General features: G+C 40.5%; 1 protein-coding gene across 2 annotated transcripts in view; it reads right to left on the reverse strand.

Annotated features, from left to right (window-relative positions):
- Positions 1-445: 445 nt before the first annotated feature.
- Positions 446-13,630, reverse strand: part of ptgfrnb (prostaglandin F2 receptor inhibitor b) — a 79,389-nt gene continuing 66,204 nt past the window's right edge. For both annotated transcript variants that reach the window (XM_084922670.1, XM_084922671.1), the window contains 4 exons: positions 6,082-6,268; positions 5,856-5,974; positions 5,679-5,729; positions 446-3,646 (listed from right to left, as the gene is read on the reverse strand). In XM_084922670.1, the coding sequence (XP_084778796.1) occupies positions 3,534-3,646; positions 5,679-5,729; positions 5,856-5,974; positions 6,082-6,268 (470 nt within the window). In that variant the 3' untranslated portion in view covers positions 446-3,533. The remainder of the gene's footprint in view (positions 3,647-5,678; positions 5,730-5,855; positions 5,975-6,081; positions 6,269-13,630) is intronic.

Raw genomic sequence — 13,630 nt, forward strand, 5'->3', positions numbered from 1 at the left:
CACACAGAAACAACCATATTTTGCCAATATACACCCAACACTGCATCTGATTGGCAGTGACCCAGACTTTTTCCTCTTCTCTTTTTTTGTCTAGCCAGTGACAGAAAATGTATCCAATGCCGATGTGCCAAAACCGTAGGTTTAATGGCCACTTAAGACTGCTTCCAACAAATAGCTGATCGTCCAGACTCCCATGTTAAAATGCTATTTTTCCAGCATTAAAAACCGTTTTGGCTCCAATGGATAGTTCCCCCCCCCTTCGTAAACAACTTTAGTTGGGGTTAAACCTTAAAATAGTCATGATATTCATGTCGGTGCTCATAAAGAGCTGGAGTGAAGACAAGGGTAGCCTAGGTGACAGACTGGAACTGACCAATACCGAAATCATCCTCATGAAGCACCACACAATAAAATGAGACGATACAGAAACAACTGTCAGAATGAATACATCTTACAAATCTGTTTATTAAAAAACATCATCATGAGTCATCATACTAATTGCAATAAAATGACAAAATAAAAAGACACTGGGGAGGTCTTGCAGTGATGTAATCACATGATCAGGGATGTGTACTGATGCTACTTTTCTTGTTTAGGTCTTGTTTACTGGCACAGAGCGATATTGTTTACCTGTGAATGTGTAGGTGTGTGTATGTTAATGATAGTGGAAGAACCTGTTCTGAATACTGCACCAGTATAATCATGGAGAGGATTTAAGGAACCACACTGGAAGTTTCTGAAATAACCAGCCTCCTTAAGCCAAGCCAAAACACTCACCAGTGTTTTTCTAATTCCGGGAAGATGCATGTGGAAATGATGCAGACCACTGGTTTCGGTTTCAGTTAAAAGAAAAAATGTGATATGAAAACATTAACTCAGAAACATGGTGATGGGGATCTGTTTATTGTGACTGGATAATGGCTCCGCACTGGCTGCCTGAGTTAACAGTGTTTTAGTTCTGATTAAGAGTGAATAATAGAAGTTTAGCTTTCTGGGAGCTGTGACCCGACTACAGCCTCATATTGCTCGTAAAGTTGCTTAAAACTCTCTTTAAAACACATCAAACAAAGCCTGATTCAATCCCAGCCAGTTCAGGAGAAAACCGGCTGGCACATCATGCTAAAAACCCAACAGGCCCACTTGGATCCTGCTGGGTTAGGACACAAACTTCCTCATTTTCTGTGTGTGTGGTTGCTTCAAGTATGTGTGTGTTCGCACAGCAAGTTCATTCACTTGCGATAAAAACTCCACAGAGACTAAACAGATGTCAGCTGATGCGAGTTGGACACAGCTAACTTTGCCAGTTGGCCGATTATTGCAGATTATTGCAGGTTTCTTTTTGTTGTTGTTTTATAGAAATACATTTTAGAGTTTTATCAAGCAGGTGCAAGGAAAACAGCATGACTTTTGAAAAAGCAGAACCTAAACATATCAAAGGAAAAATAATGCACACGTTGGTTGTTGACACGTCTTGAACAACTGGAAGTTTTACTGGTCAGTTTTTTAGCTACACTGTAACTTGTTCATGGTGTGTAAAGGAACCACAAACAGCGTAAAACATGGATGTAGCTGTTAGCTGTCCGTTTGGAAAAAGTGCCTTAAACCTGCATTCTATCTGAAGGCCACCAGATGGCGATAGATGTAGCTGCAAAATTGATTAATTAAAAATTTAAAATTATATTTTGTAACTTCTGGTCATGCTGTGTTTCATGAAACATTATCTGTGGAATGAACCACACGTCTCTTAGCTAATAAGTTGCCACTCCCAAGCTGTTAGCCAATAAGGGTACAGGTTCACAGTTGGCCCCACCCTTCTTTGTCTCAACTATTTCTTTTTTTTTTTTTTTTGCAATGAACACAGCAACAGTGGAAATGCTCATCTCAAGGCTTCAAAATGGGATTCCAGAAACCAGTGGATGACATCATAGTAGCTACGTCCATCTTTTATATTTGTGAGGAGAACTGCTATCCTAGCTAAACCAAAAGTGACATAAAATACTTAGCAACAATATCATGTGATATGATATTGTGATATTATCAAATGTTAAATATAGAGGGAAGAGTAAGTTCTTTCAGAGCAAACTGCTTCACTTCTGAACAAGCTAGGCTAGCATTTCCCCTCCTTTAGCCTTTATGCTAAGCTAACCAAGCTAAGCACGTTTCCCAAGTTATTCGACTATTCCTTTTATACCCAAAGCTAAAAAACATGCATCACTTTATTGAAAACTTCAAACCATGGAAGAAACCAAGTTCCTTACGTCACCCAAACTATTTTTGTCATTTTGTTCACAGTACGAACAAACTTCAGTCTGCCATAGCGAGGTGACAGCTAGCTTTTCAAATCTAGATGTAGGAAGCTTTGATGTGATCAAAATGTAACCGTGGGGGAGAAAAAAACAAAAACAAACGCCTTGTGTTGCTCATGAATGACATCATACTGTTATTACAAAACAGTACATGCAACTCTTTGTCTCACATACTGTAGCACAGCACTCACACAGTGTACGAAACACACACAAGACCCGGGCAAAAATAACAGCTGGATACATTTTTGAATATTTATAAAAGAAGAGTGCTTGCTGTTGCCGCTTTGAGCAGCAGTTCAAGTGTTGATGTGGCAATACGAACCAAGCACGCCTCCATTAGTTCAAAATATTGGCACCATGTACAGTATATCTCACACACAAACACACTGCATATCTCTGTGTAAAGCTTAAAAATGTCTCATTTTTTTTAAAATCTCTGAATTTTCAAAAAACTAGAGTTGAGAATAAAGGTAAATATAGTCCAGGTGTTAAGGTGGGAATACTTTGGGGTGGTAGCGCAATGCCAGAACACCTTCAGCAGATGTTTCCCATGTGACTTAAGTAGGGATATATTATGTCTTTTAACCTTGTGCAGATTCATATTAAGTAATGGCACTCCAGTCTCGCCAACCCCAAAGAACTCATGAATTTTACGTGCTTCCCCAAAAAGAGATTATAGTGGGATTCACTGGTACGTTGCTTACTGGTTGCCTTGGCATCAGGATAAGTAAAAAAAAGAAAACCTAAAAAAGCATTTAGTCAGGCCTGAGCACTTCATTTGTTATCCCTAGTGGTTATAGAGGCAGCAGATCTGTTTACTGATCCCTTATTCCCAAGTGGCAGTGATGTCTCAGAAGTCTCCTGTTCCTCGGATATTAAGCTCTGGATCCCTCAGAGCTTCTTGTACGGCGGTGGTGTTGGCAGGGCACAAATTTATCTGCATAAAATTCTCTAGAAGTGCCACAAGATTTCTTCATAGAAACAGAAGTCTGAAAGGCTATTTTTTCCCATTGGTGAGCGTGAAAGTCCCCTGCTCCTACACTGCAGAGTTGAAAAAAACAACAGTCCTGAGCACCTTTTAAAGCACTGCGAAAATGCGTTTTAATCCCAACGCCCGTCGCCCGGGAACAACTGGGTGTCCCAGAAATCGTCTATGGGCGTGTGTCTGTTATGCGTGTGGTGCTTCCTGTGAGCGCTGCAGTGTGAGGGCGCGGGGGAAAGTGTTTGTCAGTCCATCTCCAGGTCCATGAGTTTGTTGCGTGAGCGTGGAAGGTGTGCGGTGTTGCGGCAGCAGCACTGGGCGCAAACCAGACCCAGGACCAGAGAGAAGAGGCCGACACCTGGAAAAACCAGAAAAGGCACCATGTTACCAACACCAATAAAACCATTCCAATCCAACTATGCTACCATTTCTATCGATTAATTTAATACTAATTAATTTAATACAATAAAAGCTAATAACTTTAGCAACCTTCTAAAAACAGTGTCTTTAATGTTTTGGCCCTGTTCAGTGGCTAATATTAGTCTTCACACACTTCAAATTTACAGAAGAATAAGGTACTTTTGGTTGCTCCTTTATTTCACAAGGTACTGACTGATTTGCTACACATTTTATACCCTTTTTAAGACCTTCCGGACACAGACTTCCCATTTTATCCAGGATTGAGTTTGGCCATTGAACAGGGACCTTTTGCATGCAAGCTGAATACGTTAACCACTAAACCACAGCCCTGTACAAATCTGACAAAAGAATTTCTTGGTCAGTGCTGGGAAAAGGGACCGACTTCCGGAGGTACAGAGCACATGACAGATAGCTTTAACTCTGATTAAGGTCTCATTACTCCAATCTTCTCTTGTCTGTTTAAGGCACTGGTTCAAGCGCCTAAAAGTTGACATGCAGGGATTCCCTCGTCTCCAGCTCATGTGGCACCGAGAAGACTACGGCTAAGTCAGGACTATAATCACTTCTGTGGCAATGCTGCTGCTAGCATTGCTGCAACAATCACTAATAAAAACACAGATTTTTATGTGAACAGCAAACACAAAAGCCCATTGCTTTCCAAAATCCCCATCAGTGCTAATTAAGGCAAATTAAATTGTATACTACTGACTATTTTGATTAAACTCTTGTCCGCAGTGCACGGACAACGCCAGCTATCAGAAACGTGTCCTAAATAGAGACGAACACCGTCAGCAAGCGAAGTGCAGTGCAGCACAAAAGAAAACACAAAAGAGAGTCTGTCGGCCAGCACTTTTAGCAAGGACGCCCTCGCTGACAGCAAGCATCAGTGAGCCGAGCTTTTCTCACTTTCCAGAGACATTTTTCTGCTGCGCTTGGCTAAATTTAACATTTTCTTCATGCTAAGTCAACATTTTAGTTAGCTCTCTTTCAGAATCAGACAACAACAGCTTGTCATTCAGCACTGCAACAGCAACACACTTTCATAAATGTCTATACACAATCCTATACACATAACACAAGAGGGCGCTTTATAGAACAGTACAGGAGAACAAGGAAACAAGAAAGCTGTGATGTACTGTTTAGGTGCACAGCTAGTCAGCTGTCAAAGTTGAAGAAATACCGAATTGCACTCAGGAGTTGGTGATTTCTGCGTTTTTCCTCATTTTCTGGCATAAACATACTGTCACAACAGTGGTTACTCAAGCAAAGTGTAGAAGTAATTCCCATGGGCTAAAAGGCCAGGCTTTAGACTGGTCTAAACACTATTTCACTTTTGGCTCTCAATGATATCATAGAGAGTGGCCTTCTGTTTGCAAAGGGTAGCCAATCAGAAGAAGATTATCTTAAAAGAAGGCCAAATGTCACTAAAACACCTTGCTTTAGACAGGATAAATTGAGGCGCTGCACCAGGGCTCGGTATAAAATACATAAGGATTATTTTCTACTGTGAATCAAAGCTTCTCTGCTTGAGTCACAAATTAAAAAAAAAGTTTCCAGTGCTACCCCTCAGCTTTCTAGAAGATGTAGTGACCTCCCAGGTCTTGAGATCATCTTGAGGTCAAGGTCACTGGGACTCAAACTCGTCCGAGCCTTTTAAGAGATGCATCTATGGTATCAATTTGAATATCCTACGTCGCCTCATTCTCGAATTATCGCACAAACTTGCGTGTCCACATTGCCTGTGACCTGACAACAATACCGCATCAGCCTTTTGCGGCCGAGGGGTAAAAAGTACAAGTTCACTTAGAGGACTTGGAGATAATCAGGCATTACTGTGGAAAAATGAATCCATAATTAAATCTTAAATCCCTAAAAATATGTCATCTAGATGAAAGAAAAGGATATAGACAATTAAAGATTGCCTAAAGCAAAGTCTCTGAAGTACAACAAACATATAATGACTATATTACCCAGTGAGGCTGATGCACCATATAAGAGAGGTAACTTTAGGGAGTCCCAAACTGCAGAAGGAGAGAGGAAACAAGAGAATTGGTGTTACGTATAACAAAATAATGCACATATATCATAGACTTTTATGTTTAAATGTGTTCATGTTATAACGTAACTGCGTGTCTTTTGCACCACACCTGCAAATTTGACAGCGAGGAAGACTTTGGATGATGTCAGCTCTTGAGCTTCTGTCCAGGCTCCCGTTGAGGCCGACAGGTACCAGGGAGTGACGGAGCAGAAATACTCCCCGCTGTCACTGGAAACCACAGAGCACACAGGTTGTTGTGATGACGGTCATGGTGTTTGTGAAAGTCTCTCAGCCAAAAAGGGATTAAACAGACAAATCATTCGTTTGCACCTCACCTGTCCTGAGTGCCAAATATGTTGAGCAGATAGGCGTGTGTGTCTTTGCGCTCTATTGTAACGTCGCTGGATGAATTACGGTTGATTTTTCTCACAACGCCAAAGCGGTCAACGCTGGCCACCTGGACCGACGCGGGTCCGCCGCGCAGCCGGGTGAAAAACCATTTCACCTCGTACGCCAGGTCGTCTGAGAGACACACAGAGACAAATTTAAGTGAAGCTGTGATGGACTTTTAAGATGTTTAGAGTGGTGATGATTTTAACTAATAGACATCAATATATACGTTTTTTAGTATCTAAATAGTCTTGATGCATTCTCAATCATCCAAGTAAATCCCAAAAGGTTGATTCTGTTCATCTGGACGCAGCGTTTTCAGAAAAAGCTGCGTCCAGATGAACAGAATCAACCTTTTGGGATTGTAAATAGTTGAAGATACAAAATACGAACTTAAAGATAAAACCAGGTTCAAAGATCTTCATTTTCTGGCATATTAGATCCAAAAGTTCTGTGCATTAGATTCAACCCCCCCACCTGTGTGTAAATATATTCAAAATACAGACAGAAGAAAATATACAAATTAGATATTAACTAATCATTCATACATATATTATGAATGTGCAGTGCATCCATTGGACATACATATATATGTCCAATGGGAAATGAATTGTCAAATAAAAACCAAAATGTGTTTTTTAACCATTTTATTTCCATGAAACTTGAAGGAGATAATGTGGAAATAAATATGCTTTTGCCTGTAGTTTCCGACATTCAATAACTGCACTATTAGCTAAGTGTTGAAGCTCTGAACACCTTTAAAACCATTTTTTTAACCTATGCTGAAATTTGTGTAACTCATTTGGTCTGTTTAGATGGGACACAGCTGGACTGCCAAACAAGGCTAAACCCACTATGGACACACTTTGTACAACCTGAACACAGATCAGTATTATACAGGTTTTCTTTGGTGGTAATGTCTCAGTGAGTACTTCCATTCAATACAAAACTGAGCGTTTATTTAACAATATCCGCACGTCGTGTTAACGTGCTTATACCAACCAATCCCATCATCTCTCATATACCTTCAACAGGAACCTTACAAACTACAAAAGAAAGCTCAAAGGCAAAATACTGTATGTGCCAGTTAATAAAGAACATTAGAAGTGCCATTAAAAGATAGTGTTACTGCAGCGATGTGACATATTTGAAGCCAGTAAGAGATCAAGCGTAAACCAACGAGCTGTTTAGGAGAACAAAGTCGCTTTATTTGACAGAAGAGTTAGAGAAGGCACGACAGCTGAAGTGTGTGTTACTGCCGCTGATCACGACACCCCAGCTCAGTTTTAAGTATTTCTTTAAGCCTTTAAGTCACTAACACTGGCTAACATCGACTTTAACCAGCCTAACACTTACAGAGAAGCGCTACTGTACCGACTTCATTGTAGAAACTGAGTGTTTTTTGAGGTCCAGCACAGCCCTAATTTCACTACGATAACAAACAGAAGAGAGGAGGAAATCTAGAAAGCAGAATAAATCCATTATCACCACATTATAAATGCCGGCGTTCCTTTTCCCACATTAAGATAAAAAGACAGGGAGACGGACACGCATCATAAAAGGGCGACAGCGATGACAAAAGAAATAAAAACGGGGACGAGAGTTTGATAGAATTCGTGATAATAGATGCAATCTTTGGAAAAGGGGGCGAGCGAGCTAATTATTTCAGAGAGAGCGAGAGAGAGAGAGAGAGGGAGAGGGGGAGAGAGAGCGAGCGTGAGAGACAGAAGCACAAACTAGTCATTAGTCTGTCAGAGAGAGAGAGAGAGCGAGCGAGACTATTAGCACTCTACCTCCCACACACACACACACACACACACACAGTGAAGCACAATAAAAACCCCATGGAGTCTTAGTCATCCTCTGTCATTTAGGAGACAAATAGAGGATACAGATGAAAAAATAAAAGGAACATTTGCAGGGTAAAAAAAAGAAAAAAGAAAGAAAAAGATAAATGATGATGAAAAACAATTATGAAAAAAAGAGTGAAAGAAACAGACATGGGGAGGAAGAAAGAGGTGGGGAGAATGGATGGAGCGAATATAATGAAGAGAAGGGGAAAAAACACTGAGAAGAGGAGTGAACTCAGCCAGAGCAGAGAAATGAATCACATCTCAATTCCTCTCTCCCTCTCTTCCCTAATGGCTTTAATATTCAAGTGCTACATCATTAAAAATCAGTAGTAGCGTGAGCAGCAGCGGCGATAGTAATAACACCGACCTTGGTATCAAGTTTAGCACCCCCAGGTCTCAATATTGGTATATTGGTCATCACCTGAAAACTGTTTGCCCTCCTGTGTGTGACACTAGGCTGAAATTTCATTAAGTTTTGCTGTAGATAGTCAAGGTTTTGTGTGACTGAACGCCACACCAGAAGATGACCAGAGAGCCCCCCAAGAAGTACAGTATGTACAGTACAGCAAGACCAGAACATTTAAAAAAAAATCTCGATTTAGCAGGAAATCTCATCACTCCTTCCAATATCACACCATAAACCACTTTTTGAAATTAACCCCCTAGGACCTGGCGTCCACATATGTGGACATCACATTTTGAGTTATTTAGACCAAAATACTCAATTTTGCCTGATATCCATTTACGAGGACATTATACTGCTACTGTTCTATCGAAATTTTAAACGAATATCCTCATATGTGGCTCTGATTTTTCATAAAAACAAAAACAAGGTAAAAAAAAAAAATCTGGTAATTCTTTGTTTTTACATTTATCGGGCCCCAATATGCCCAAATATCAAAGAGAAATTAAAAATGCATGCCGTGGAAGAGTTCGGGTCTTAGGAGGTTAAAGCAGCATTCAAAGACGAGCCCTAAAGCGTGTACCTTTTTCTTTTGAAGTTTTAGCTCCACTGATGGCAAAATGTCACCTTATCCCACACGTAGTCAGACTGATGTAAAGTTTTTGAGGCAAACGCTGCAGTTTATATTTTCATTAAAACATTTCTGACCATGTTCTGAAGAGTGGTCCGTGCGGAAGAGACTAAAACCTGGATTCTTACTAATAACCATCATCCCAGGAGTGGATGTCCTGCAAACTCCCAACAAGGTCAGACAGTGCAATGCACAGGGAAACTTCAAACATCCCAACGGCAACATCTCAGACTCTACAGACCTCAGTATGTTAAATGGCAAGGTTCTTGACGATACAATTAGAAGAAAGCTGAAAAAGTATATGTTTGTTAAAATGTAACAAAGCGTAGCAACCTACGGAAACCATTCTTTAGATAGAAAAGTGGAGATGCTTGGACATAATTCACAAACACCTCATACCAACTGCCGGGCACGGTGGTGGAGGCGCGATGGTTTGGGCTTGTTCTGCAGCCACAGGGCCTGCACACCCTGCAGTCATTGTGTCGACCATGATTTCCTCTATATACCAAAGTAGTCTGCAATCAAATGTGAGGCCACCTGTCTGACAGCTAAAGCTTGGCTTAAACTGATCGTGCAGCAGGTAAATGATCCCAAGTCCAGCAACAAATCTACAACAGAATGGCTGAAAAAGTCCAGATCTGAACCCCGATTACATGCTGTGGGAAGACTCACAATCTTTTAAAGCAGAGTGGATCAAAACTTCTTCACCATGATGTGACTGACAAAGTCACACAGGAAACAAACACTTCATGTTATTGCTGCTAAAGGTGGTTCTACAAACTATTGAATAATGAGGGGCTGGTTCTGTATTAAGTCTTAATTCTTATTAAATAAATAATACAGTATAATATGTCATATGTTGTTGTTCATCTGAAGGTGAATTAACCTCATTTCACAGTCCGATTTATAAAACCTTAAAACTGACATAATGTGTACTTTCTTTTTAGCATGATTGTATCCGATCGTCCGATGGTCCAATTTAGAAATATTTTTAAGTGTAAGCTGCCTTTATTTGTCAAAACTATATTGATTTATCAACATAAACCCAATAAAAATTACACTATTATCCATTTGTAAGCGCGTGTTTTTACGCACTGCTGTACAGCTTGATGAGTATCATCATTTTTCTGCCTCCATATTCTCTGGATTTATTCTGCTTTTATGAACTTACAAATTCTACTTTAAACCTTCTTGAATGGTAACGCAACCACACTAAACATGCAGATTTTATTCATGAGAATTTAAATTTAATGCTGAAATAACAACAGCAGAACTTCAGCAAACTGCACTTTTATTCTGAGGTGCTGCTTTTCCAAGAGCACAAGATTAGAAGTCGCAGCGCGCTTCCTGCCCGGCCGTTCTCTCTCCAAAGTCTAAATCAATCACTTCCTGTTAGTGGAGAAGTGGACACACTGGACACTAGGATGTAATTTTGGCAAATCAACTCTACTGCTTCTCATTTAGAGGAGAGGAGCTGTTTTTCTCGTGTGCAGAGCCTGATTTCAGGGGAGTTAGCCACATTTGTACTGGTTAAATTATCGTTATTGTGTAATATGCAATTGTTTTATGTAAACAATGTACAATAATGTGCAAATCATTTCTTTACAACTTTCAATTATCAGACGAATCTTTGATATCAAGGTAAAGAAATCAGTTAAGATTTGGTCATTTTTAAAGAGTTAATGCAACGCTCACATAAAGTCATAAAGCTTCCCTTCACATTGTTAAATCTGACTCAATTGATGGCGGCGATGATGAAGGTGATGATGAAGATGCACTGAGACAGCCTAGAGGGAGGGCACTGATATTTTTGCACAAAGACAAGTAGCCGAGCGCTCCATCCAACCAAAGAGGAGGAAACAGGAGGTGACACCGCGGGTCGACTGACCTCACACACATCAGACACACTCGCGCGCACACACACACACACACACACACACACACACACACACACACACACACACACACACACACACACCCTCCAGACTCACTGACCAGAATCGACCGAAGACTTCAAAGTTCTGACATGGAGACAGGGCCGAGTTACCCTGTAACTTCCTCAAGAAAGTTACGTCTCCCCAAAGCCGCTACAGCGCAGATTAAATATGACAAACTTAAGGCTAAAATTATAATGTGACAATTTGATCTATTTGAATGTGAGAACTGGCTGCTGGTCCGTGTGTTTGTGATCTAGGATGGAGAAAAAAAAATTGTGCTGATGTTTAACAGGATAAATGATTAATCAAGAAAATAATCAAGCAGATTAACAGACGATCAGAATCAGTCCTTCCTTGCTTCTGCCCCTCCTATTAAAAAAAGTTAATGACAAAGAGTTACAGCTAATCAAACTTTAAAGACAAGATCACATTTCTTCAAGTTTATTCCAGGACACTTTAGGATGGTCGTACCCGTTTTGCCCCAATAAAACTTTCACCACTAACAGAAGGGTTGTAACTATTTACGAACAATCACCACCATCACATTAAGTGTTTCAAGCTGTTTTCCCCTCACAAACCTAATGTACCTCGAGGCTTGCCTAAAAGTAAGCCAATACTCCTCCGAGACTCTCGAGCACAGGCGCGGTGAAATACACCGAGGGCTGCTCCTCCAAACCTGATCCCCATATTAGGTCAGGGATCCCACCAGCACACGCTTCAGTCAAAGAAAAACATGGAAAGAGTTCCTGTGCAAGATGAATGATGAGTATGATATGAATGATGGTCTCCTGGGCGGTGGACTCAAAGTGACCTGAAGAATCATGCCCTGAGCTCAGAACTGGTTTAAATGAAGGAAAAGGAGGAGTAAAAGACAAAAGTTCAAATTAAGTTTTCTAGTTGTTTAGAGAAAAAAAAGTGGTCACTCATAATTTATAGAACAGAGGACCCATCATGCTATTTACTGTATAAATAGTGTTAGAGGCGGCGGACTCATCAGACACCTCTAAATGACTAGTTTCGAGCACTTTTATCTAGTCTTGGATCTTTATGATGTCATCAAATGAGCTATAATAATCTCAGCCACAGGCATATTTCATACAGAGACTTCAGCTTAAAGAGATTAAGAAGGTTTATTTTGCTGTTCCTTTTATTTCATTATATCCTGCTACAGTGGTAGGTGCTCCTATTAGAAATGTGTGGTTGTTTTTTTTTAAATGTATCATTATTGCTACATGTCAGATACGCCAACTTTTAGTTTAACTTTTCAAAAGTGGTAGAATTTGGTTGGGTTACCATTTGATTGCTAATGTTTATGTAAATCGTGCTATTGTATTGATAAATCCCAGAAAGAAAGACTGCACACCCCAAGCAGCCACCTTGGTAATGGTATCTTGAAACTCCTATCTAAACACATGGGGGCAGATCCATGTATTACATTCAGAAAACACAACCACATAAAAACTACCAAGCATGGAGCCACCAGACAACTCTGATAACCAGAACACTGGTGACGCTGTAGCTCATCCAACCCACGATCCACCGCAGTTCACAGGTTATTATAATGTGCGAAGCACAGAAAAATAGGTGAGAAGTTTCCCTGTCACTGGTTTGGCTGTTTTGCATAAACTAATGACAATTAAAATCCACAGAGAATGACAAATATGACCTTGACCACAATATAATCAAGATCCATTAGGTGATCCTTGCATTTCAATAAAAGTTGACCAACACTCCAGGAAGGGTAGTTATTCTTGTGAACAATGGACAGACAGGATGACAGACGCCTCCCTATAGCGTGAACACGTCAATCCTTTGACCGGATGATCTAAAAAGCTCAGAAACAGCCTGGGGACTTTAAAACAACCCCCACCGCCTCAGCAAGTTCATACTCGCACTAGACATGTGCAAACACGATAATATAACTTAATTACCAACTCAACTCAAAGTGCTGATACATTTGACGTGTCTGTGTCAGCCCAACAGAGCACTAAACAAATGCCATGATAGTCCACGATATAGCTTCAGTCACCCATTAAAGATGATTAGTACATTTGCTTCATCTTTACTATGATATCATGTAAATACGCCTGCCTGTCGTGCAGCTCTGCTGTACCTGTGGACCAGGGAAACAGCTCAGGTTTGACTCTTTGGGCACAGTGACTGAGACAGTGACCATGGGTTTCTATTCTTTGAGTGCCACCTTTCTCTCTTATGTCCTGGTTATATGTCCAACAAAGTGATTCCATTCAATGTTACTTTAATTTGTTGGCCAAACACACTTTTCCTTGAATACCTGCGAGGAAAAGAGTAAAAATAGCACATTTCGTTTTGTGAAAAGATTTTTAAAAAGACGTTAATCCACTGCATAATGACTACAGCTATACTCTCATTTAAAAAGTGGCTAGCTGACAGTCAGAAGATAGGCATTTCTCTGACGCTGTGATAGCACCAGGTTACAGTCTGACATTGCCGTGAGTGATCAAAGACGCGCTTTGCATAATTCTGATGCATGAACTCCGGTTGCTTGTTTCAGCGACGACACCGCTACTCGAGGAACGGAGCTATAATTAGAAAGCCTCCGCTTTCTCAGTTAGCCTCCTTCCTTTATTTCTTTGTTCTTGATGGTGGAGCGGACGGAGAACGAGGGGAAGGAAGGAGGGAAGGAGGTAG

Source organism: Perissodus microlepis, chromosome 23 (assembly GCF_051167445.1).
Source record: "Perissodus microlepis isolate ML-2025 ecotype Zambia chromosome 23, ASM5116744v1, whole genome shotgun sequence".
NCBI lineage: Eukaryota > Metazoa > Chordata > Actinopteri > Cichliformes > Cichlidae > Perissodus > Perissodus microlepis.